The sequence below is a fragment of the Cydia pomonella genome, chromosome 25 (assembly GCF_033807575.1).
Source record: "Cydia pomonella isolate Wapato2018A chromosome 25, ilCydPomo1, whole genome shotgun sequence".
NCBI lineage: Eukaryota > Metazoa > Arthropoda > Insecta > Lepidoptera > Tortricidae > Cydia > Cydia pomonella.
The window spans coordinates 871,396-899,306 of NC_084727.1; the positions used below are offsets into that span (position 1 = coordinate 871,396).

General features: G+C 39.6%; 1 protein-coding gene across 1 annotated transcript; it reads right to left on the reverse strand.

The window, feature by feature from the left end:
• Positions 1-165: 165 nt before the first annotated feature.
• On the reverse strand, positions 166-27,911 carry LOC133531276 (uncharacterized). The gene is made up of 7 exons (XM_061869407.1): positions 27,352-27,911; positions 16,913-17,020; positions 16,324-16,704; positions 13,638-13,892; positions 12,792-13,074; positions 11,109-11,711; positions 166-356 (listed from the first exon to the last, which is right to left on the reverse strand). Exons 1-7 carry the CDS (start codon positions 27,631-27,633, stop codon positions 187-189), a joined length of 2,082 nt encoding a protein of 693 aa, XP_061725391.1. The 5' UTR covers positions 27,634-27,911; the 3' UTR covers positions 166-186.

Genomic DNA, 27,911 nt, shown 5'->3' on the forward strand with positions numbered 1-27,911 from the left:
TAAAATAATAAATAATAAAATAATAAATGTAACGTTATATTGTATAGTTGTTTGTTATCCCTAAAATGAATAAATAAAATAAAATAAAAATAAAAACTAGCCGCTATCCTTCGTCCCGAGCACACAGATCCGTCTGTCTCGCCCTTTCGCCCAGTGAGGACGCCCAGTGAGGACCGAGCCTGCGGGCTACTCGTCGAGCAAGCCCGCCACGTACCCGTCCAGGATGACCTCCCGGTTGGCCGGGTTGTAGTTGGACCCGAAGCGCTGCACGACCAGGATGTTGCCGGTCTGGAACACCTGCTCGAGCCCCGCGCGCAGCAGCGCCGCTTGCGCCGCGTTGTAATTGTAATTACGGCCTAGAAATAATAAATCAAGTATAAGTAAGATCAATAAGTTGGATCAAGGGTCAGATGCAGAAGGCGGTGATCTTGGACACGGCGCGGATAGTCCGGCGGTTCCTCTCTCTGCGGCCCTGACCCGCTGCTGGCGGCACACTAGGTTAGGTTTTTTACAATGTGTTTTGTATAGTATAGCAAACCGCGTAGATGACACCAACGGTCAAACGTCTACCGCGTTCAAATTACCCGCGCGCGCCTCTCGCGGACAACTCCCGGCGCGCTACACGGAGTAGAGCGAAAGCCATCTATCTCACTCTAACGTTAGGAGTAGTAATGTCGTCCCGCTCCCGCGCAACAGCATGGCGGCGGGTTCTGTCTTGTCGGTCGACACACTCTATCGCGCTCTCGATAAACTTGTTAAAATAATTAATGTAAAACTGTAGATTAACTGATTATTGGGCTTAAATACTGTAAACATGGAAAGTATATCCACCTGGTGCATCAAAACATTCAATGTATTAGAGGAAAAGATTTACAGATTGAACTTTTTATGAACGATTTTTATGTTGATATTTTATGTATTACTGAACATTGGTTAACAAATAATGAATTAATGCCTCAATTTAATAATCATCAGGTGGGAAGTTCGTTCACCAGAATTAGTTCCATACATGGTGGGTCGTTAATTATATTAAATAATCAGTTAAAATTTAAGGAACGTAAGGATATTGTATCCATGTCTGTTGAACGGACTATAGAACTAAGTGCAGTAGAATTGGAGCAATTTATTGTTGTCTGTGTGTATAGGCCGCCATTAAGTAATTTTGAAATATTTGAAAGTGTAATGGATTCTGTGCTACTTAAAATATCATCTTCTAGTAAGAAATTATTTATATGCGGCGACTTTAATGTAAATATTTTGGAAAATTCAACAATGTCTTGTAGATTGTTGAATCTATTCAAATCTGGTAATCTCAACCACATGTTTATGGAGCCTACTAGAGTGACTGCTACTAGTGCAACCTGTATAGATAATATTTTCACTGATATTGTTCCTATTACTAAAAAAGTTATCAGTAATTTAGAATCAGACCACTTAGGTCAATTAATGGTATTTGAGACATTAAGGAAAAATACTTTGAGAAAACAAATAACTTTTGTACCAGTAACCTCGGACCGCGTAGAAAGAATGAAGCAAAGTCTAGTTCAGGCGCTACCCTTTTTGTCTTCCGATATGGGTCCAAATAGTATGTATAATTCATTCTTTCACACTTTTATGGATCATTATAATGCGATATTTACTTCAAAATCGGTCGTAGTTAGTGGTGCATCAGTTTTTAGTGAGTGGGCTACTGCGGACTTACATCAACGAAGACGTGCACTGTATGCCTTGTATGAGGAACGGCGGTTTAACACGAGTGATGAATTTAAAGAACATGTCAAGCAATATTCGAAAAAGTTTAAAATAGATTGTCATATAGCTAAGCGAAATTATCTAAGTCAAAGAATAAAAAATAGTACCAACATTATTAAAGCAACCTGGAAAGTAATCAATGTGGAGACTGGTCGCTCGAAACACAGAGTGAATGATTTTAAACTAAATATTGATAACAAAATTATAGATTCCAATTTAGAAGTAGCTACAGAATTTGAAATTTTTTTCACTGACGTACCAGTTTTCACAACTAAGGATTTAAATTCATCACCCTCATCTGCTGTTACTCTATTAAAAGATAACGCGCCAGAGTGTTGTGGAGATTTTCATTTTGAACGTGTTTGTACCTCCGATGTAGTAAAGGCGTTTAATTCGGTTAATGTCAAAAAAACGAATGACCTCTGGGGAGTCTCTGTCCATGCTGTCAAATCCTTAGTAGAAATTATAGCGCCTGACTTAGTAATTATATTTAACAACAGTGTTGATTGCGGCGAGTTTCCTGATTTAATGAAACATAGTAAAATAACTCCTTTATTTAAATCGGGTAGCAACTCTGACCCCACTAACTTTAGACCGATATCTGTGCTACCAACGTTCAGTAAGATTTTTGAAAAATTAATTCTTTCTCAATTAGTACGACATTTTAACGTCAATAATTTAATGCATAATAAGCAGTTTGGTTTTACACGGGGTCGCTCGACAACCGATGCTGGTGTTGAGCTAATTAAGCATATCTTCGATGCCTGGGAGGAGTCACGAGATGCTATAGGTATCTTCTGTGATTTGTCTAAGGCCTTCGACTGCGTTTGTCATGAAACATTAATCAGGAAACTACACTATTATGGAGTTAGAGGAGCGGCACTGGATTTACTTAAGTCCTACTTAAATGGTAGAATACAAAGGGTCGATGTGAATGGACAGCGATCACCGGGGTCATTGGTCTCTATGGGTGTACCACAGGGGTCAATATTGGGACCTTTCCTGTTCCTTATCTACATAAATGACTTGCCATTCCTTGTAAAGACCCACCATGATATAGTATTGTTTGCAGACGACACTTCACTTATTTTCAAAGTCAAACGACAGCAACAAGCTTACAATGATGTAAACGATGCTATTTCTAAAGTAGTAAATTGGTTCAATGTTAATAATTTATTGTTAAATGAGAATAAGACTAAATGTATTAAGTTTGTCACTAGTAATGTAAGGCATGTACAAACAAGTGTCATTGTGAAGGATGAGGAATTGGAATTAGTTGATAGTACAGTTTTTCTTGGTATAACTTTAGATTCTAAACTCCAGTGGGGTCCCCATATTGCTACTCTTTCGAATAGACTGAGTTCTGCAGCTTTTGCAGTAAGCAAAATCCGTCAGTTAACTGATGTCAAAACAGCTCGATTAGTATATTTTAGTTACTTCCATAGCATTATGTCATATGGTATTTTACTGTGGGGTGGTGCTTCAGAGATAAATACCATTTTTGTTCTGCAGAAGAGGGCTATTCGAGCAATATATAAAATGAACCATAGAGACTCACTGAGAGATAAATTTAAGGAAATTGACATCATGACAGTGCACTGTCAATACATTTATGAGAATATTCTGTATGTGCATAAAAATATTGCCGATTTTAAGAAAAATTGTGACATTCATAATATTAATACTAGAAATAAACATAAGCTCGCCGTGCCCTTCACTCGGCTCCATAAAATTAAAAAATCATTCATGGGTAATTGTGTGAGATTTTATAATAAACTTCCAAACCATATTACTGAGTTACCAATTAATAAATTTAAGAATCATGTAAAGCGTAAACTTATTTCTAAAGCTTATTATACCACACAAGACTACATGAATGATAAAACAACGTGGGATTAATTGTGATTCGAAATGATTAATTATTTATTATATTTGAATAATGATGATGAAATGGATATTCCAATGCATGTATTTCCTTTGTTGTTTTTATTATATTTGTTTGACATTTAGAATTTATTCTAGAAACAATCTAGACTAGTATTTTTTATACATTTTTTTTTGTATGACTGTATTTTGTGAAAGTTTTAGTATTAAATTTGATCTATGAATTATATTCATTAGTATTATATATGGAATAATATTTACAACATCAATAAATTGCTCTGATAATTAGATTAAGATAATTATATGTAATACTGTCTTACTATTCATAAGTGCTTGTTGCTAGGCCTACATGAATAAAGTATATTTGAATTGAATTGAATTGAATTGAATAAATCTTTAAATTGTGTGTAAAGTAACCTGTGAGTGTACGGATTGTTGTGTTAGTGGTCAAATATACTGATTCTAAACCTACACGTCTCTGTTATTTCATCAATCCATGAGAAACCCTCTCATAATAGTATTTTTTAATGTATTTTTATATTTTACTTTTATATACATATTGTAAAAAACATATTCCTAATAAGAAAGAGAAATAAAGGAATAATAATAATAATAAATTCTTTATTGTGCACCACATAATGAAAAGGGAATACAGAAAAATAACACACATTACATTATATTACGATAAAAGTGCGAAAAGTTGGTACTTCGCAACTAGATCGAAAACACGATGTAAACCTATTTACGTGTGAATCGTACGTTTAACAGTATAGTCAAATGTAAAAATATGGGTGCACACAAGTTGCTTAAAAATATGTCCCATATGTTAACGGCACCAATCATGGAACATTTTAGACATGGTCAGCGATCACCGGGGTCATTGGTCTCTATGGGTGTACCACAGGGGTCAATATTGGGACCTTTCCTGTTCCTTATCTACATAAATGACTTGCCATTCCTTGTAAAGACCCACCATGATATAGTATTGTTTGCAGACGACACTTCACTTATTTTCAAAGTCAAACGACAGCAACAAGCTTACAATGATGTAAACGATGCTATTTCTAAAGTAGTAAATTGGTTCAATGTTAATAATTTATTGTTAAATGAGAATAAGACTAAATGTATTAAGTTTGTCACTAGTAATGTAAGGCATGTACAAACAAGTGTCATTGTGAAGGATGAGGAATTGGAACTAGTTGATAGTACAGTTTTTCTTGGTATAACTTTAGATTCTAAACTCCAGTGGGGTCCCCATATTGCTACTCTTTCGAATAGACTGAGTTCTGCAGCTTTTGCAGTAAGCAAAATCCGTCAGTTAACTGATGTCAAAACAGCTCGATTAGTATATTTTAGTTACTTCCATAGCATTATGTCATATGGTATTTTACTGTGGGGTGGTGCTTCAGAGATAAATACCATTTTTGTTCTGCAGAAGAGGGCTATTCGAGCAATATATAAAATGAACCATAGAGACTCACTGAGAGATAAATTTAAGGAAATTGACATCATGACAGTGCACTGTCAATACATTTATGAGAATATTCTGTATGTGCATAAAAATATTGCCGATTTTAAGAAAAATTGTGACATTCATAATATTAATACTAGAAATAAACATAAGCTCGCATTGCCCTTCACTCGGCTCCATAAAATTAAAAAATCATTCATGGGTAATTGTGTGAGATTTTATAATAAACTTCCAAACCATATTACTGAGTTACCAATTAATAAATTTAAGAATCATGTAAAGCGTAAACTTATTTCTAAAGCTTATTATACCACACAAGACTACATGAATGATAAAAAAACGTGGGATTAATGTTGATTCGAAATGATTAATTATTTATTATATTTGAATAATGATGATGAAATGGATATTCCAATGCATGTATTTCCTTTGTTGTTTTTATTATATTTGTTTGACATTTAGAATTTATTCTAGAAACTATCTAGACAAGTATTTTTTATACATTTTTTTTTGTATGACTGTATTTTGTGAAAGTTTTAGTATTAAATTTGATCTATGAATTATATTCATTAGTATTATATATGGAATAATATTTACAACATCAATAAATTGCTCTGATAATTAGATTAAGATAATTATATGTAATACTGTCTTACTATTCATAAGTGCTTGTTGCTAGGCCTACATGAATAAAGTATATTTGAAATGAAATGAAAATGAGAATGGAGTGTTTTTGATATTTCACCGACACCTGTAAACTTTCTACCGCTTTACGCTTTAAAAGTTGAATGTACAATAATTCGTCCTTTATGTTTTTTATGTATTTAATGAAAGCTACTGCAGTTGGTTTCAATATTATTAAACAATGAAAACTGTGGTTTTTTGCTCCAGTCATGGAATGTATGGCGCCATTCATTTTCAAAATAACAAATATCAATGAAAAATTAAACTTAAACAGCTCTTTGGCTCTTTTTTAGGGTTCCGTAGTAAACTAGGAACCCTTCTAGTTTCGCCATGTCCGTCTGTCTGTCTGTCCGAGGCTTTGCTCCGTGGTCGTTAGTGCTAGAAAGCTGAAATTTGGCATGGATATATAAATCAATAAAGCCAACAAAGTCGTACAATAAAATCTAAAATTTTTTTTTTAGGGTACCTCCCCTACACGTGGGGGGTGAATTTTTTTTTCGCTTCAACCCTAGAGTGTGGGGTATCGTTGGAAAGGTCTTTCAAAACTAATAGGGGTTTTCAGGAAACATTTTTTTATAAAGTGAATATATTCGGAGATAATCGCTGAAAAATCCTGTAAATACTTGTTTTACAGGATTTTTCCATATCATCCCATTACTGGTGCCTGTTCCATTATAGGGGTGTTTACTATAGGTCTTATAAGGACGAATAAATAAATAAATGTTATGGGGACATTCTTACACAAATTGACTGAGTCCCACGGTAAGCCAAGAAGGCTCGTGTTGTGGGTACTCAGACAACGATATATATCCTCTTAAGGCCTAGCCATAGAAATGAAAAATCCAAAATTTGCCACTGGAATTTGAACCTATAGTGCACGGAATACAGTAGATTTTATTTTGTTTGAAAATTGCACGAAACAAAACAAATGCAACTCTGTCCTAATTGAATATGATTTAAATTTCATCGAACTGAATAAGTCCTATAGGTAGGACCTTGGGCCTTACGAGGATATATTATATGCAAACACTTAAATACATAGAAAACATCCATGACTCGGGAACAAATATCTGTGCTCATCACACAAATAAATGCCCTTACCGGGATTCGAACCCAGGACCATCGGCTTCATAGGCAGGGTCACGACCCACTAGGCCAGATCGGTCGTCAAAACATGCTATGGGACATTATATATATATAAATAAAAGTGTCAATCTGATCCCATCAAAAACATTATCATGTAAAATGTTGCCAAGACGAAACCATAAGCCTCGCACTGTCAAAAAGTTATCAGATCTCTTGTAGAGCCAAGCTTCTAACTCTACAAGCCCTAACTTCACAAACTCTACACCTTATTCAAAATATATGGCTTGGCCGTGTCGCTGCCGTCACATGGGCGTAAGGTGAAAAATTTAGTCACTATTCATTATAATTTTTTATTATATAATAGTAACGAATTCAGTGAAAGAATAAGGATCAAAGTCAAATGGCGTTCTAAAAGTTTTAATCATGTGTCGAAAGATGGCAGTAAATTTACCGTGACTACAAAATTTTCTTTGACAATCCACCTCTAAAAAAAACAATATATTTTACGAAACAAAAACAAACTTGCAGTAATTTTTTTAAAGTACTTAAGTTAAAAAAACGTTATACAGTGTGTCCCTAGCCATTGGACAAACCCGTATGCATTAGGGTATTTAGAACTAGTGTACAAAGTATCATAACAGCCGGTGTAGCGGTTTTGAAGAAATTAACAAATTACCAATTTTTATTTTGAAGCAGCCTTTATGTCTTAGTAGCTCCTAAGGTAATATCCTCAAAAAATAGTATGGAACCTTCTTCGACCTTTTTGATTATCTTCTTTATTTATTACACTAATAAGCTTCTGACTTATGAAAAATGTCATCATTATCAAATATTTCGAACAAATTGTCAAAAACACTGCCAAAGATGAACACAGTATGTTTCTTTTTGTTATCGATTATTGCAAATAACTTTTGTTTGAAAAAAATATTTCTTTATCTTTTATTCTAATTAAAAAAATATTAACGGCAGAGCATTCCTGAGAAGTAACCCTACGTGGGGTTTCAGGGTTTGTCCAATGGCTAAGGTCTCCCTGTATATGGAATCGGGGGTTGAAATCAGTATGGAAATTATACGATAAATTCATTTTGAACACAATATTTATTGAATATTGAATATCGTATAAAAGAAAATAAGTGGAAAGTAAAACTTCCTAGGATTTTCCGCTTTATAAATAAATATAGGCGCTGTACAAAATGTGGTTTAAAAAAATCCTAAGGCAAAGCTTGAAAAATACGCCGACAAAAGGAAAATAAATAGATTTGAGGGCTCCTCTACATGATGGCCCAGCGTAGGCCAGCCTAAGGGACGCAGCTATGCGGTGGAAGGAGATAGCAATGTCACTTGCTCCCTTTAACGCATAAATGCGTCCCTTGGACTGGCCGACGCTGGGCCATCGTGTAGAGGAGCCATCAATCTATTTAGATGCGATTTATTTCTACGTGAAATGCCGCCTAACGTCAATTTTGTACCTCATGTGTCACTTAACTTCAAACTCGGACAAATCTATTTTTTTTCGTCCATGGGCAGGCTAAAGCTCTAAGCCATACTGCCTTGTCACGTAGGAATTTTTCTTTTGAGTAAGTTCAATCCGGTAAACGTCTTCAGTAAAACTATTCAAAATATGATACATCCATTAATTACATCACACGTTTAGGGAGGGGGGTCAAGAAAATGTGACGTGTTGTGACAAAGGGGAGGGGGAGTCACAAACTTTGTCAGTTTAACTTCATCAGTAGCCCATTTTTTTGAATTCGCTGTACAGTTAACTGCAGATGTCCGAGTTAGAAGTTAAGCGACACATAGACGTCTAAATTAAGTTTTTTTTTTATACCACGACGATGGCAAACAAGCATACGGCCCGCATGGTTGTAAGCAGCCACTGTAGCCTATAAACGCCTGCAACACCAGAGGTATTACATGCGCGTTGCCGTTTGCCGTTAAGTGTCAGGCGTCAGCCAAGCCCGCGACAAATCCGTTCACTATAACCTCCCGGTTGGCCGGGTTGTAGTTGGACCCGAAGCGCTGCACGACCAAGAGACTGGGCGGGTTTCGGAATATTTGCTCCAAGCCCGCGCGCACCAATAACGCCTGGGCGGTATTGTAATCATATTCCGCGCCTAGAAATAAACATAAGAGCCTTATTACACTCATCCTGCCTTCGGACGGCGAACGATCGGACGCGACGTCGGCCCCGATATCAGGCCAAAGGATTGTTTTCCGTTTCACGAAATATTAGCATATCGTTTACAATAACAGGAAAAATATCAGACATTAAAATTTTTTGGCGATTCGAGACATTTTTTTTTATATGTCAAATATTGTTAATGATGTTCTTATATTTCGTGAAACGGAAAACGATCTTGCTCGGGCACGACGTCGGCTCCGATCGTAAGGCCTTACGGCAAGATAAGTGTAATAAGCGCTATATGTATACGAGTAGACTCTAGCGGCCCTCAAATTGAGTCTAATTTGTATGCCAATTTTAGGGTTCCGTAGCCAAATGGCAAAAAACGGAACCCTTATAGATTCGTCATGTCCGTCTGTCTGTCCGATTATGTCACAGCCACTTTTTTCCGAAACTATAAGAGCTATACTGTTCAAACTTGGTAAGTAGATGTATTCTATGAACCGCATTAAGATTTTTACACAAAAATAAATAAAAAAACAATAAATTTTGGAGGTCCCCCATACTTAGAACTGAAACTCAAAAAAACTTTTTTCATCAAACCCATACGTGTGGGGTATCTATGGATAGGTCTTTTAAAATGATATTGAGGTTTCTAATATATTTTTTTCTAAACTGAATAGTTTGCGCGAGAGACACTTCCAAAGTGGTAAAATGTGGGTCCCCCCCCCCCCCGTAACTTCTAAAATAACAGAATGAAAAATCTAAAAAAAATATATGATATACATTGCCATGCAAACTTCCACCGAAAATTGGTTTGAACGAGATCTCGTAAGTAGTATTTTTTATACGTCATAAATGGTACGGAACCCTTCATGGGCGAGTCCGACTCGCACTTGGCCGCTTTTTTTAAATATGGTATTAGAAAACAGAATTGCGTTTTTCTCGTATAGAATCGAACGAGACAAAACGAGAGCAACTCTGTTCCATTTAATAATGATTTATATTTCACTTTATTTAATTTTTACTAGTATTAGAACTGTTGGGACACTAGAGGATATGCAAAATTTATTCTGCAGGGTAGTTCGTAGGTGTCGACATAATATGAGCATAGATACTTTCATATACAGAATAAAATATAAAGTATAAAAAAGATTGTCGGCGTCTCGATTCACAACACCGAAAACGTTAAGTTCGCGGTTTATTATTAACTAACATTAAGTAAAAACGTCTGCCAGATTTTTTTACCAGACTTGCTGGTAAAAAAATCGACGCTATTAGTTTCACGTTTCAAAATCACTACGCTTCATAAATGGGACACCTACACAGACCTAGACCTGTTATTTTATTCATTCTTCTTCCTCGCGTTGTCCCGGCATTTTGCCACGGCTCATGGGAGCCTGGGGTCCGCTTGACAACTAATCCCAAGATTTGGCGTGGCACTAGTTTTTACGAAAGCGACTGCCATCTGACCTTCCAACCCAGAGGGTAAACTAGGCCTTGTTGGGATTAGTCCGGTTTCCTCACGATGTTTTCCTTCACCGAAAAGCGACTGGTAAATATCGAATGATATTTCGTACATAAGTTCCGAAAAACTCATTGGTACGAGCCGGGGTTTGAACCCGCGACCTCCGGATTGCAAGTCGCACGCTCTTACCGCTAGGCCACCAGCGCTTGTTATTTTATTCATTATTAAATATTTATTAAGTTGTACTTGTGTTCGAATTCCAATTAACGTCATCTGACGTCCGTGGTGATCAAAGGGTTGTATAAGCCCTAAAAACCATTAGTGTGTCATATTGTTAAAATACAAAGCACTAGGTCTTGAGTAATTGATTTATTTCCCAATTAAGTACATGATAATGTTAAGACCACGACCGGCGCTCCCGTTGGCGCGGCAACTAACTTGACAGCTCGCGCCCATGACGGCTGGGCTGTCAGTTAGGACACGTTTACAAACCCGGCTAATATAAATATTAACAACTAGTATCAAAATAGAAATAGTTTGATAGCAAAAGGTGTTTTTCCAATAATAATGATATGAATTATCTTATATTTCTAATAATATGTTGACGCCGCAGACCTAAATATCGACATATAAATTACCTGGCTTATTCTTCACATAATAGCTGATATCCATCTGCGGATCATCCGGCACCCGCGGCTGCTCCTTCCTGGAATACTTAATAGATCGTTTTGATTTCTTAAACTTCAACAGTTTAACCTCCGTCTTTGGCTTGTGCAGTTTTTCTAATAACTTTTTTAAACCTTTAGCCTCCTTTTCGTCTTTTTTAACGTGAACTTCTAACTTATGTTTCACGTAACTAGCAATTGGAAATGGATCCGGTTTGATATGTTTAGCTTTCTTTTTAACAACAAACCGCTTCCTTCTTATTGTATTTGAATTGGACACAACGTTTTCTGTGTTGGTATTTACGTGTGACATTTCAGAGTTGTCTTTTTCTGTATCTACGTGTGACGTTTCTGAGCTATATTTTTCTTCTTGATTTGAGCCGGTCCATGCTTTGTATTTAGCGAAGTATTGGACAAAGTTTTCTAAAGGGTCTGTTTGAACTGATCTCTTGCATTTTGTTTTTGCTGGTCGCTGCGGGAGCGAGAGAGGCATATCATCGTCTGTGAATACTTGCTCCGAATATGTGTATTCTTCGGTTTCTGATGCGGATGGCCTCAAATCTTGCATTTTTTTGACTGTAAAAATAAATTTATTAAATTTAAGTGTTGGAGTTAGACATACACACACACACACACTCCTATATATATGTAGACATAAATATCCGTACTGGTTCTAGACCTAGCTTACACATAATATTGAAATATTGTTTTATAATATATTGCCTACCTCAATATTCAATTCAATAATTAATCAGAGTATAAAAAAGGTTCTTTTTATATATTTGATTAGCTAATTGTGTCTCAGTAAGTGCTCAATCATGTTCACTAATGTATACCTACTATTCTGTAACTACCTTCTTAACTATTTACTTATATCACGATTTGACCTTGTGGATTACTGTAATTGGCTTTATACAATTAAAATTTAAAATTGCACATGTAATTATTATAAGCTGTTGTAATCCTGAATATATAAAATAAAAAAATATAAAATAAAAACTGAACATTTCAGCCTAAACCAGTATTAGGTTCTGTCTAAAGAATGCGGCTTTCAGTGCTTATCTGATAAGAACATGTGGCATTTCAAAGCAGCAACTGGCGCCAATACTTTTTACAAGCTTTTATTTAACTTGCAATGTACCTATGTCAGACCAAGATACGTTTGCAGCGATCTTGACAGTCCAGACAGCGCAAGTGTTATATTAAAAATCAAAATTCTATGAAATTATGACTTTTAAGTAACACTTGCTCGGGCTGGGCTAACAAAATACTTACCTACCTACCACTACTACCTAGGACTTTACTCAGTTTTTTTAGACTGTAGTCACAACGTCGAAACTTGAGTCCTTATCGAGACCCAAGTCTATAATAGACTTGAGCCCTTTAAAGGTAACTCTCATATTGTGTACAAAAAATTTCTAAAAGGCATTGTCTCCTCATTAAATTCATAGTTTGTTGTGTTACTAGTAGATAAGAGTATAACATTTTTGACGAATTTTACAATTTTATTCTAAGACTCGAGCCCTTTAAAGTTGCAATTTAAAAACTCAATAAAGGACTCTGACTCGGGAGTTTTGTAAGCGCAGAGTCGCGTAATAACGACTGAAGTTCTTCAAATTTAGACTTACAAGACTCGAGTCGAGTTCTTATTCTTACCAACTGGCAATTGCATCCCCATAGCTTGTAGACTCTCCAGGTTAGGCGGAGTGGAGCCGCTGGGGAAGGCGCAGCGCTCAGTCGCGGTGCCGTTGGTGCCTCGCAGGCAGGTGGTGAGGAACTGCAGGTCCGCGTTGGAGATGAGAGTGGGGATCATGGGCGAGCTCGTTAACGGCCGAGCTGGGGGTGAAAGATTGTTTATAGTAGACGGAAATCTAACTGACAGATGTAGTGAATAATTCTTTGCCATCGTATTTTCAGGGAAAGGCACGAACGTTTTATGCTATTAGAAATAGAAATAGAAATTATTTCAGTCAGTATCAATGAATACTGACGTTGACTGAAGTAGTATGACAAAGACGAACGTTCCCGAGAAAATACGATGGCAAGGAAGTGTTCACTATTTATGACAGGCGCTTATTATTATACTCTGTATCTTTAGGTATTTAAATAAAAGTAAACAATCTACCCTCAAATGGCTCATTAAGCCAGTTGAGGGTAAATGAAAACATTACATTATCAAATAATGTAGGTTAAAGTCAGGTCGCTCAGTGACAGATCCAGGCGGTTTTGTATTTGGTTAGTTAACCAATTAATGTTATAACTATCCGAAAATGTACAAATTGTTTGTTTACTTTTATTGAAATACCTAAAGATACAGAGAGGACGGAGAACAATCGCGTAGAACTGAAAGCCTTCCGGCAAACAATTTATTTGCCCTTATACGGTCAGTGACCACTGGTCACCATCATGAGGAAACGAGGAAGTAAGTAAGTAAGTGTTCTTTATTATTAATAGCTTGACATATTGCACCACAAACAAAACAAAATTAAAAACAGGTCTTCAATGTAAATAAAGGTAGCAACAGGACGTACCAGTTGACTGTTCCTCAAAGTCCTGCCCCGTGGGGTCATAACCAGTCAGGTGCGCTAGCCTGTCTAAGAACCAAGCCAGTCGCAACACCAGCGAGTCATCGTCATGCCCATGATCATTATCATGAGTATTATAGTGGGTGTTCTCGTGCCCGTGCCCGTAATTGTGCTCGGAGCCAAGGATACCGTTTTCGTGACCGTGGTCGTTTTCGTGGGCATCATGTTTGTGCTGAAAAAATGACAAGATTCATTCTAGCTTATCAGTTATACCTGACCCGTCGAACACATTGACCTTAATTTTCAAGAAATATGTACGAATTCACCAACCAGCGGCGAACCCCATTAAAGTCTAATCCCATAGGCTTCCCTATAGTTTCGCCATGTCCGTCTGTCCGTCCGCGGCATTGTTCCGTGACTCCTAAAATTTAATTTTTTGCGTACCTCCAACATAATTATGTTTTTTGTTTTTTTTTTTGGCTATGACGCAATAGTGAGGTATATACGGATATCGTTGCACTGGTCTTTCAAGTTGCATTGGTCTTTCAAAACGAATAAGGGTTTCCTAAAACTATTTTTTGATAAAGTTAATATTTTTGGAAATAATCGCACCGAAAGAAACAAAATATGTGTCCTCCCTCTAACTTTTGAATCCAATAAAATATGAAAAAATCGTGAAACAAAAACTTAATAAATACTTTCAATGGAAACTATAGCGAACATGATCGGTCCAGCCGTTTTTGAGTTATTGCAAAAAATCTCTTCTTAGTGAAAAGGCTTAGTCCCTTATGCTCTTAATGTACATAATACTTACATAATCATAATCATAATCAATTTATTAGTAATAAAAATTACAGGTCACAGTAATTACCTATATCTATAGGAAAATATAAAACATTAAATTAACACATAAGATTATGGCTGATAACTGCACTAATACATGCAGAGTACGTTATATTATTTACATATTTGATTTTGTAAGATCACGGCTGTAGAATTCTTTATGGTCATAGAAAGCCTGCTCGATTAGCCAACTCTTCAGTTTTGTTTTGAAGATTGTGTTGCTGTGTGTGTTAACTATTTCATTGGGTAGATGATTATATACCTTCGGACCCATAACGTGCACGAGTTTGGCTGACTTGGCCAGCTTGTGCGACACGGCTGGGAGTCTTCTCCCAATTCGAGTGGAACGTACCGCATAACGGCGAGACGTTTCGTTACTTTTGCTCAAAACTGTATTTTCCAACTGTTCCCGCGCGTGCACTGCTGCTTGGAGTATCAGCAGCGATGGCAGTGTTAATATGCCCAGAGACTTAAAGTGAGGCTTCGTAGACTCCGTTTGTGAGATGCGAACTATGGCTCGTACGGCACGTTTTTGGAGACGAAACACCCTTTCCCAATCTGCAGCACTAGCCCACAGGTCTACTCCGTATTGCAGATGTGCGTGCACTGATGCGAAATAACAATTTCGCACCATGTCGCGGGGGAGGATCCGAGCCAGCCTTTTTAGGGCGAAACAGGACGCTGAGAGTTTACCACATACCTTATCGATATGGGCCGCCCAAGTCAGTCCTCTATCCAATTCAAAGCCCAAGAAGGTCGTATTTGTGACTTGATCTATATTAATTCCGTTCGCGTTTACTGACAGTGACTCCATCTGCCTACCCGAGAGATCGAAGTGAATGAAGTGAGTTTTTTTTATATTCAAAATGAGACCGTTACTTCGGAACCAATCTAATAGGCATGCGGCAGTCACATTTAGTTGCGCATCTAGGGCATCACAGGTCGGTGCGCACACAACCACCGCAACGTCATCCGCATACATGAAAATCTCGCCGGTATATATAGCGTCGGGTAGGTCGTTAAGCAAAAGGGAGAACAAGATTAGATTAGATTAGATTAATAGATTAGATTAATATTTTAATATATATATACAGCATTACAGTCGAGACCAAAGCACTGTACAATTCAGATTATATGATAGGATTACATACTAGAAAAAAACATACACAAACAAGATATTAGAAACTGATGATCCCTGCGCTACGCCCATACTGGTATGCACCGCGTCCGACTGCACGCGGCCGCTGTCTGCCACCACCACCTGAGACCTGTCGCGCAGCATGTCCATCATGAGCTTGAGAGCTCGATTGGCAAAGCCATAGTGGCGCAGTTTGTCTTCCAAAACGTCATGGTCCGCTACGTCAAACGCTTTAGACAGGTCACAGCATAAAACTGCGACTTGTTTTTTGCACTCTCGAGCCTCTAGTATTTGACGTACTACGTGACGTGTCAAGGATGTAGTCGAACGGCCTTTGCGATATGCATATTGCCGGTCGGATAGCGCGTTTGTTGCCATGAGGTGGCTACTAATTAATAGCTTACTAATTAATAGCCCCCGTTTGGCCTGTTCTGACCGATGGGTAACTACGAAATCCTACACGCAGCAAGCCCAACATGCTCTTGACCGATTTTTGAGACAACTGAACTTATCCTATCCTAAAAATCCTTCTATATTCTCAGTCTTATCTAAATAATATTTCAACGCATCGTCACTATAGTTACGTACTTCGATGAGACACAGTCATCAGAAGACGATAGACGGTCTTATCCACATTGACCTTAGGTATCTACTTATTTTCTTGAAAAGTAAGTTAGTTTACCTCGCTATATTTATCCGCATACAGCTTGTCCTGCAGCTCGCTCGCAGCCCACACAGCAAGCTCAGCGAGCCGCCGCACATGCTCACTTGCCAAATCCGCTCTCACACAATTCCTAAACTCCTCGCTCATATTAAACATCGTGTAATTCGGCGCCATTGCCAAGAAGCTGGTGAAGTTCATATTCATTTGGGTAACGGTGGTTAAGTTTGTTGGGATTGGGAGGCCGTAGGTGGAGAATGGGAGGAGACTGTTGAGGATCGCCTCTTGGATGAGACTGGGTTTGGTGGGGTTGGTGAGGGGGTTGGCAGGGTTGGTGAGGAAGTAGTAGAGAGCGGCGTTTGACTGGTTTTGGTTGGAGTACCGACGTAGTTGAACGACGTTCTGAAAAGAATTAAATTATTGAACATTAAAACGGCACAAAATAATGAAATCTAATCTAATAAGTATCATTTATTTTCAGGCAAGTATGGCCAATAAACTTTTTTGTGACTAAAAACACGTGAGAGGAATCCGTAGAATTAGTTTAATGGTTCTCATCTGTGTTTGTGCTTGCGAATAAATTATTTATATCCTATTGTATTCTACTTACAACAGTCATGTTCTGCCCTCGGCAGGACTCGAGGCGTTGCAGGTAGGCCTCAATGGAGCGCCGCAGGCCGTCGAGGTACACGCTGCCATTTTGAACCGCCTCATGCACCTGCAAATATACATTTTATCATACTAGTCGCGACTACTTTATTTCGATCGCTGCAGGGTTAGCTTGGTCTAACTCTACCAAAAATTTATTTATTTCATGGAGAACCAACAGCTATACAACATAACAATATACAGGTCCTCACCGGTAGCAAAGAGAATTGATTGTAATAGAGAGGTAAAGTCTAAGAATACGGAAGATGGAGGTAAGGAAATAAATCTCCAGGTACCAAAAAGTGTCATCAAAAAACCTTAAATAGGTGGCACTACAATACCTAGAATACTTAAACAAAAAAATCAAATCATAGACAGCGCACTTCACTCCGTAGCGCCTAGGTTCTTAGCTACTCTAGCGCTACTCTGGAGAGATTTGGAACTATTATTTATAGCTGACAGCTGGACATTTTTTGCATTAAATTAGTTCTGCCTTTGGAGATTGCGTTCCTTAACTCTACCTTCCATATCTAAGAAAAGAACGTTTGACATCCAAAACAGGTGGCGCTGTACTGCGCCATATGTTTTGCGGTCACTGAATTGTTGACAATCAGAGTCACCGCAAAATGTACGTGGCTGTACAGCGCCATCTCGTTTGGCTGTCATATTCGTAGCAAGATTCGTTGCCTAAACACGGTACTCGACTGAAAAGGTGTCTATTTTTTTTTTTTTTTTTTTTTTTTAATTTATTTATAAAAGAGAAATTACATCGGCTATGATCACTGTTCAGTTACGCCTTAATAATATACTTTCTGTATTCACTGTGGCAACACCATGTCACAGTTGACATTCAAATATTCAAAAAATAAACTGTTGCCCTGTCATACAATTGACAGAGCCAGTGTGTCACGAACCTACCACTAGATCACATCGTTCCGCTATTCTCGTTATTATTTTCGCGTTGACCCAAAGCACTACTACCAGTAACATTATTAGCACATATTTAGTATCAGTGTTGTGTAGCCGAAGGACGCCGTGCACATCCGTGAAGTGGAAAATCCGAGGTCTAAGTTGGATGACTCAAGGTAACGGTTCTAAGCTTACTTCTAGCTTGCGACAAAGGACAGCCGGAATCGCCACCAGCGGTCTTCAGCGGCGACCGACGATTTCACTCCACAACTCCCGGACTGGAAGGTAACTTCGCCCTACACTGTTCTTTTACACTCAAGCTCAACTCAGTAATTTAATTTTATCGCAACACAACTTTCTTGCTCAACCGACCCCTAAATTTCATTCCCTATCGCCCCCCTTTTTCGAACTACAGTCCACTCTCTCGCTATTGAACATTTTGGTCCTTCGAGCCGGATAGTTTGATAAAGTACCTATGGTTTGTCGTTTCTCGTTTTATAGTTGCTTACTCAAATTTGTTTTGTCATCTTTTGCATTAAAAATTTAGGGTAGACTTATTAAAAAGTTCGAGGGTAAGCAAGAAAGTTGGTCGTGTAGTGGTGCTTTAATAAAATCATTCGGTCACTTGTTAATATTGCTGGCAACGTTTTTGATAGTTGTCAAGTATCAACTGTCAACTGTCAGTGTCAGTCATTGAAGTGTAAGCTAAGGTTATGTTGTATGTCTATGAAGCTAAGTGAATTGCAGTTTGTTTTGAAGTTTTTTTTTGTGTAATAATCGCAGTGTTTTGTGTTTATTAACATGTCGCACGGTGATAAATCTGTCGAGAAAGAGGATGGTGTAGACACGGTAATGATTGCTCGTGACTATCAAGTGATGAGAATAGAGTATTTACAGATGCTATCGGATTCGGAATTAGCTTTATGTGACGAGAATGAATTGTGTACAATTGCAAAGAACTTTCATGAAGCACAAATAAGGCTTCTAAGCAATGCTCCGCGAAGCGAGCACCGCGAGATTTGCTCCCATACCGCGATGTTCGACTCGAAAGTTAGGGCAGTGAGATCGCGGTTGCAGAATGGAAAGCAATCTTTCGCTGGGGCTTCGGCAGGTTCGGGGGCACCACAGCCAGTCTTGCCAAAGTTGCCAAAATTACAAATTAAAGCTTTCGATGGTAAAATTGAAAATTGGGTAACCTTTATACAATTGTTTAACTCGTTAGTAGATAAGCGAACAGACATTGCCCCTGTAGAAAAGTTACACTATTTGCTATCGAGTGTGCAGAATGAGGCGTACGACCTTATAAAGAATTATCCTGTGACCGATGATAATTATAAGGTTGCATATGAAGCGCTGTACAAGCAATATAATAAAATTAGATTAATTGCAACTACATACTATGACAAACTTATACATTGTGAGCCAGTGAAAGCGTCTCGGGCTAGTGACTTACAACGGGTTCATAGGGTTTTTACTGAAAACTTATCGATTTTGAAGGGTTTTGATTTGCCGGACAAAAATTTCTTACTTTTACAATTACTGTGGTCGAAGTTGGATAGGAACACGAAGGAGCAGTTTGAGCTGGAGCATGACTCTGATGATATCCCAGAATATAGTAAGTTGCAGGATTTTATTGAAAGACGACACCGAGCGCTAGATGCTGCTGGGTCAATGGGATTTGTTGCTAGTACTCCTCAGCCTAGTAGTAGTAAGTCTTCGAGTAAGCCAAAAATGGCCTTAGTAGTCTCCGCTCCAATATGTGTGATCTGTGGGCAGGCTCATAGCCTTACATCATGTCCAACTTTTCTTAAATATGACCCCGCTGCTCGATTCAAGTGTGTTAAAGAGAACAAGTTGTGTATTCTGTGTTTGTCGGGGTCTCATTCTGTCAAGACCTGCAAGTCAAAACAGCGGTGTGAGCAGTGTCGGTTCTCCCATCATACACTGTTACATTTTAATAAGGCAAATGTGCCTGTTTCCCCGGCAGTAGGTGTAAATAACTCGCCACCTCCATCAGACACATCAAGTCCGCTGGCAATGGTAGCAAGTAATGTTGCGGCTTCTTCTTTATTCTCAACTGCCAAGGTTTTGGTGAGAAATGCCCAAGGTGACTTAGTAGCGGTAAGGGCTTTGCTTGACTGTGCCAGTGGTTGCAACTTTTTAAGCGAAGCATGTGCACAAAAGCTTGGTCTTCGGGCAGAATATGGGAAGCATTCTGTGACTGGTATCGGTGAAGTGGAGGCTAGGCCCGGTGGCACATTGTCATGTACCGTTTCGCCAAGCCATGGAAGTTCTGATATCTCTATGTCATTGGAGGCTTATTTGTTGCCAAAAATCTGTCCAGAAATGCCAACGGAACAGATTGATGTCTCCTCATGGCAACATATTAGGGGCTTGGAATTAGCCGACCCCTATTGGCACATTCCAGGGCCTGTTGACTTGCTCCTGAATGTCAACATTTTCGCTTCCTCGTTGCGCCCCGGTTTAATCCGTGGGGCCCCTGGCCAGGCGACTGCCCTAAACACCATTTTCGGGTGGATTTTGATGGGTGACGCGGGTGACGGTGCTACGGAGATTTGTCGGTCTCGGTTCCGTGGCAACAGCTGTCAACTGGTCGTGGGCAAGTTGTCAATTGACGACTCTATTAAGAAGTTCTGGGAGTTGGAAGATGTCAGCTCCCCGAACACTGTCATTTTGTCGAAGGAGGATCAGTTGTGCGAGGAATATTTTCTCGCTAACTTTCGTCGCACAGAAGAAGGTAGATTTGTCGTTCCTCTACCTTTTACTGACACTTCCAACAAACCCACTTTCTCGGGCTCTCGGGCCATCGCTCTTAAGAGATTTTCCTCGTTAGAGCGGAAGTTATTGAGTAACTCCGATTTTTACAAAAATTATGTAGCCTTTATGAAGGACTACGAAAGCTGTCGCCACCTTGAGGAATGTGACCCCCCGAAGGTGGATGTGGGGAAGTTCTTCTACATTCCCCATCATGGAGTGTTGAGGCCCTCGTCGACCAGCACTCCTCTTCGGGTCGTATTTGATGCCAGTGCCAAGGACAGCCGAGGCATCTCGCTAAATGACGCGCTACTGCCAGGGCAGAAGCTGCAAAACAACATCTTCCACTTGCTCCTTCGTTTTCGTTGGCATAGTGTTGTCTTCACGGCCGACGTCAAGCAAATGTATAGGCAGATTTTAGTGTCCCCGGAAGATGCTGAATATCAGCGTATCCTTTGGCGTCCGTCTGTCAATGAGCCTGTCCGGGACTATCGACTGCTGACCGTTACATACGGCGTTTCGTCCGCTCCTTACCAAGCTCTCCGAACAATCGCTCAATTGGCCAAGGAATCGGTAGCAGAATACCCTTCCGGTTCAACAGTTCTAGACCGCGACATCTATGTCGATGATGTGGTGTCTGGAGCTGATTCTGTTCAAGAAGCTCGGAGGCTTCGGTCAGAGTTGTCGACAATATTAGCTTCTGGTGGTTTCCATTTACGGAAGTGGACGTCGAACCAACAGGAGTTCTTCGATGGTGTCCCCACCTCAGACCTGTATTCTGACAACTTTCGGGAGTTTAACTCCATTGGGGACATTTCCCTAAAAATTCTTGGCCTCTCGTGGTTACCTCAAGGGGACGACTTTACCTTTCAGGTGGCTGTCGAAGATCGTCGGTGCACTAAACGTACCATTCTCTCGGAGATTGCTCGGATCTTTGACCCTCTAGGCCTCCTATCACCAGTAACATTCTTCGCGAAATATCTTATGCAGTTGCTCTGGGTCTCAGGTGTCTCGTGGGATGACGACGCGCCAGAGAACCTTGCCTCCGACTGGCAAGAGTTCAAAGCGCAGCTGCCCTCGTTGAGATCCGTGTCAGTCCCGCGCCGAATGGTCAAGGATTTTGTCTCGCTCGAAGTCCACGGGTTCTGCGATGCCTCAGAGCGAGGATTTTGCGCGGTGATCTACATTCGAACGTCGGGTGAGAACGGAACGCGGTACGTCCAGCTGGTTTGTGGTAAATCTAAAGTGGCCCCTCTTCGTAAGTTGTCCATACCACGTTTGGAATTGCTGGCCGCAGTTCTGCTTGCAGATTTAGTAGCGTCGGTCGCAGAGGCTCTAGAGCCTCTCCACAAAATCGATAAGGTTTATGCATGGTCTGATTCCAGCGTTGCGTTGACTTGGATAAAGTCTTGCCCCTCCAAGTGGAAAACCTTCGTGGCTAACCGGGTAAGTCACATCCAGGAGATTATCCCTCCTGATTGTTGGCGACACGTTAGGACTGGCGACAATCCAGCCGACTGTGGGTCGCGAGGGCTTTTGCCGGACGACCTGGTCCACCATAGTAACTGGTGGAAGGGTCCATCTTGGCTCGTGCTGGACAAGTCTGACTGGCCTAAACCAACGTTGTCAGTCGACGTGGATGTCCTACACGAAGATCGCAAGGTGATTGTCCTCTCCGTCTCAGTGCAGGAGACGTGGACTGACAACTTAATAAACAAATTCTCGGCGCTGAGGACACTCCAACGTGTCCTCGCATATTGTCGTCGTTTCGTGCACAACGTGAGAAATAAAAGGACGTCTAACAACCTGTTGGATGGCCCTTTAACACCCCTGGAAATAAAACAGGCTCTAATGTTTCTCGTGGGCTTTGTGCAACAATGCCATTTTGCTTCGGAGATCGAGAAGGTGAAGAACAATCTTTCGAACTCCCTCCCGAAGTCATTCAAAAAACTGTCCCCATTCCTCGATGACGCGGGTCTCTTGAGGGTGGGCGGACGCCTGTCGCGAACCTCTCTCGAGTTTGATGTTAAACATCCCCTTTTACTACCTCGCGACAGTCGGCTAACCTCCCTTTTGATTGACGAGTATCATAAGCGTTTCATGCATCCAGGCGTCCAAACGCTTCAGAATTTGCTATCGCAGCATTTCTGGATACTGTCCCCGAAGCGAGCTATCTACGCAGTCACGTCGAAATGCATGAAATGCTTCCGTGTCCGACCACTCGGTGCTCCAGCGCCCTTCATGGGTGATTTGCCATCTTATAGGGTGGCTCAGCTCAAGGCGTTCTTGAGTGCTGCTGTCGACTTCGGAGGACCTTTCGACATAGCCCTGGGTCGCGGACGGGGAAACAAAACTTACAAGGGTTATATTTGCGTCTTCGTCTGCACCTCGACAAAGGCCATACACACGGAGCTCGTCACTGAACTGTCCTCAGACGCGTTTCTCGCCGCGCTTCGACGCTTCGTCGCACGTCGTGGTCGGTGTAATAGATTGGTGTCCGACCAGGGGAAGAATTTCGTCGGTGCGAGCAACATTTTGCAACGTCTAGTAGGAGATGCTGCTACGCATAGCGAGATTAAATTCGAATTTAATCCGCCAGGCAGCCCTCACTTTTCAGGTCTCGCGGAGGCCGGTATCAAGGCTGTAAAAACACACTTGTCGCGTGTCGTCGGGAACCAAAGGTTAACATATGAGGAATTTTCGACGATCTTAGCCCAAGTCGAGGCTTTACTCAACTCAAGGCCACTCACTCCACTCAGCACTGATCCCAACGACCTGTCGGCCTTGACACCGGGTCATTTCCTCACCACGGAACCCTTATCGGTCGTGCCTGAGGAAGACTTCTCAGACGTTCGGGTTAGCCCTCTCCAACGCTGGAAGTTGCTTCAGAAGATGCACCAGGACTTCTGGAACAAATGGTCGAAGGAGTATATGCATACTCTCCAGCAGCGGATGAAGTGGCATGACAGACATCCTAACGTCGAAGTTGGCGCACTTGTGCTCGTTGTGAACGAGCAGACGAGCCCAATGAAGTGGCCACTGGGTCGCATTATCGATACACATCCCGGGTCCGACGGGATCTGTCGTGTGGTTACTGTGCGCACTGCCACAGGGTTGTACAAACGACCTGTGGTCAAGCTGTGTCCACTACCTGCGTAGTCACTTTAGTGCGCTACATTTGTGTTGTCCATTCCTCGTTTAGTTTTAATATTATCGTACTCGTTCCACTTTCATTGTTCTTTTTCGCTTAGTCAAAATACTAGTGTATTTTGGTGGGCGGAATGTTCAGTTACGCCTTAATAATATACTTTCTGTATTCACTGTGGCAACACCATGTCACAGTTGACATTCAAATATTCAAAAAATAAACTGTTGCCCTGTCATACAGTTGACAGAGCCAGTGTGTCACGAACCTACCACTAGATCACATCGTTCCGCTATTCTCGTTATTATTTTCGCGTTGACCCAAAGCACTACTACCAGTAACATTATTAGCACATATTTAGTATCAGTGTTGTGTAGCCGAAGGACGCCGTGCACATCCGTGAAGTGGAAAATCCGAGGTCTAAGTTGGATGACTCAAGGTAACGGTTCTAAGCTTACTTCTAGCTTGCGACAAAGGACAGCCGGAATCGCCACCAGCGGTCTTCAGCGGCGACCGACGATTTCACTCCACAACTCCCGGACTGGAAGGTAACTTCGCCCTACACTGTTCTTTTACACTCAAGCTCAACTCAGTAATTTAATTTTATCGCAACACAACTTTCTTGCTCAACCGACCCCTAAATTTCATTCCCTATCGCCCCCCTTTTTCGAACTACAGTCCACTCTCTCGCTATTGAACAATCACTTATCTGCCAAACTGCATAGCAGTTTGTTGGCAGAAAACTTATTCTACCCTCCAACATTGTTAAGTAAGTTATTGCTTACTTGATTTATAGCTATATTTATAGTGCGAGTGCGATTTCTTACAAACAATTGTAATAGCTTTAGATAGGCAGACCAGATAAACATTAAGCTAACATAAACATTAGTAGCAATAACAGACTAACTAACTTGGTATCTTGGTTTCTTGGTTGGTATTATATCACGATTGTATAATAGTACATTACGATATATACACCGTGTTTTTTTTTGATTTGCGTTAATTTCGAGGGTGCATTCCTGAGCTGAAATTATGTAACTTTCTCAAAGACACCGATATTCTAATTAACTCCATTTCGGAGATAATCAATCATTAATTTTTATCTTATAAGGCCCTTACGAGCGTGTATACTTGCCTTAGGGCCTGTTTACTTATTGATTAGTGTTTAGTGCGAGTTCATACATTTGCTACTAAACGTAAGTACTATCTCGGACGATCGACGTTCGAAATGACATTGATATGTCACAGTTTTCAATTGTTTGGTTGAGTTAAATGTAATGCCCGTGTTACAACAACGCTATATGCAACATTTAGTTACTTTTTATAAAATTAAAAATAGTAAAAAAAAACAATTTTTTTTTTTTTTTTTTAAATTAACTATGCCATTTAGTTTCCTTAAACGTACTTACCGATACGCCGAAGTTAACGAAATTCAATAAAAACACGGTGTATATATTTTTTAAATCGACACGAGTTGCGAATTACCTATTCGCACATGTATCGTACAACGTTTTACAGTACATATGGCCGTTTAAATGTTCGACACAGTAACGTAACATGCTAATTTTCGCACTAGTGATGCGGTAAAGTAGCACCATATGTACTGTAAAATACTATTATTGAATAAGGGATATATACATTATTAGTTTTCGTGTAAAAAACTCAGAGTTGCCCGGTGCTTCGTCCCCAGGACGCTTGCTGGATTTCCCCGTTGCATCGCCAGAGGGCCTACCACGACCCACGTGTCGACGAGTTGCCTCCCTGCCGACCTAGCCAAGGTGACAATCGCTATCGCTTCGACAACGAATCGCTTGGTGTCTCTCTATCACTCTTCCATATTAGTGCGACAGTGACAATTGCGATTCGATCGCTACGGAGCGTAAGCGATTTGCACGTTGGCTACGCGGCCTGTTACACTTACATACGAATTTACAAGTGGAACAGAGAGGCAACACGGCAATGTGGTTTAATCTTTCACCACACCAGCTCGTAAAGGCTCTCTTGATTGTCCAAAAACCGCCAAGAAAGTTGCATTTTATCCACAAGAGTGGCAAAGTTAGTAGTTTCGTTATGAAATTGACTTTTAAATGATGATACAATATAATACAAATATTATATGAAGAAAAACATGAGATAGAAATTAAGCACATAACTTAAACTATGGTAGACAACAGGCGGTCTTATCGCTAAAAAACGATTTCTTCCAGACAACCTATTATTATGATTTCAACGATAAATATTGAGAAACGTTCATTTGGATTTGATTTGCTTCCTCGTGTTGGTGTGGTGAAAAATTTGTTTAACCCTCGTGCCTAGAAACCCTCGCACCGCTCAAGTTTCCAATTTTGGAATCTTGCTCGCACGAGTAAAACAAATAACTATTAACGTTAATGCGTTAAAAAAGGTATACGTCACTTCTGTTTTTATGTAAACCATAAGCTGAAAAAAAATGCATTATTTTTGTTGGATCCAAGAAAACCCACATTTCAATTAATCAAACCGTTACTTCATTAAAGATCAAATACGAAATCACCTGATATCCGAAACTGAATTATAAAATCGCGTGTTACAAGGTTCTTAAAACAATTACATTAAATTACTGAATATAGGACGGACCCAATGCCGAAAAAAGAAAGATAAATGCAGGAACTAAGTAGGTATTTCTTCAATTACGCCAATCAAGTTAGATCCAAAAATAGCGTTTTGAGGATTTAATTCCCAGTAAGCTGGAAATTGATTTATTTATTTAAACTTTATTGCACACATAAAGAAAAATGTGCAAATGGCGAACTTAATGCCAAAAGGCATTCTCTACCAGTCAACCATTGGGTCAAACAGAGACATTTGTGTATGTTGGTGCAGGAAAAAATAATAACAAATAATAAGAAAAACATTAAACGTGAAGTCAAATAATATTAAAAATATATAAATAGTCAAATACTACTACTTATATAATGTATAAAAGATAGACTAATACAAATAATTATGTACATATACATGATGGTGAACCTTATTTAAGTTCTTCTGACAGAAGATGCTTGCGAAGTAGTCGTTTGAAAACGGGTTTGCTTGGGGTTTGTCGAATAAAGAGAGGGAGGGAATTCCAGAGACGGACTGCCTCAACGGCAATAAATATAATATATTTAATTTTTCATTTGTTCGTAAATGCGTGTAATACGAGCTCCATCCCAGGAGGTAGGAGGTGTGGCTCCATCCCAATCTTAAGGCCTTTTTCTAGGGACTTCATCGATTTAAATCCAGAGTTTTTGACTTTGGATCGATAAAAAAAAATCACGATCATAGGTTTAAAATTAATTTTAATAAATTGTAATAATCTTTTGTTCAACAAAAAATATGAAAATTGTTTAAAAAATTTAGTAATATCATATTTGAGGGGCCTCATTACTCTTTTTTTTTAAATTTAAACATACAATACATTGCAATTCAAAATATGATATCCGCGATCTCAGGCTCTATATCCATCTCGCTCTCGGCAAACGCAGACGCGTTTAAAAAAAATGTATATCATGCTTTTTTCTACTGACTGGGTGGGTGTTCACGAGTATATTTACCTTGTGCTCCATATATCCATTGTATTTGTAATCATCAGCATAATGCTTCTTATACTTCTCGTAATCAAAATGCAAGCTTTTCGTATGTATGTTATCATACACAACTTGTTGTAGCCGTTGTGCCTCTTGCATTTTCCATCTATCTTGTCTCTCTCGTTCTTGCATATTTTTTTCAAAAAAATACTTCCTCACTTGCGGCAAGTCTATGGTCCATGACACTGTCTCCTCGAACGCGAGGAAAAAAGTGCAAAAACCGAACGCGACTTTCACAGCTGTCAACATTTTGAGCGGGAATACACTTATTTTTAATTTCTCGGCTTTCTCGTATACACCAAGACCTTTAAATTAGGATTAAAACATTGTAATTGAGGGCGTTTGAGAATGGTGTTTAAAGCTTGAAACACGTTAATTTTCACAGACGAAGGTAGACAACTGGTGGGAAATTGGCCGACAATGATCGATTTTTACGTAATTGCGCGTTTCCCGCGCTCATTGTTTGAGGTTAGTGTTGCCTGACTTGTAAAATATCTGTATTTCCGTTATTCGCTACATGAACAGTA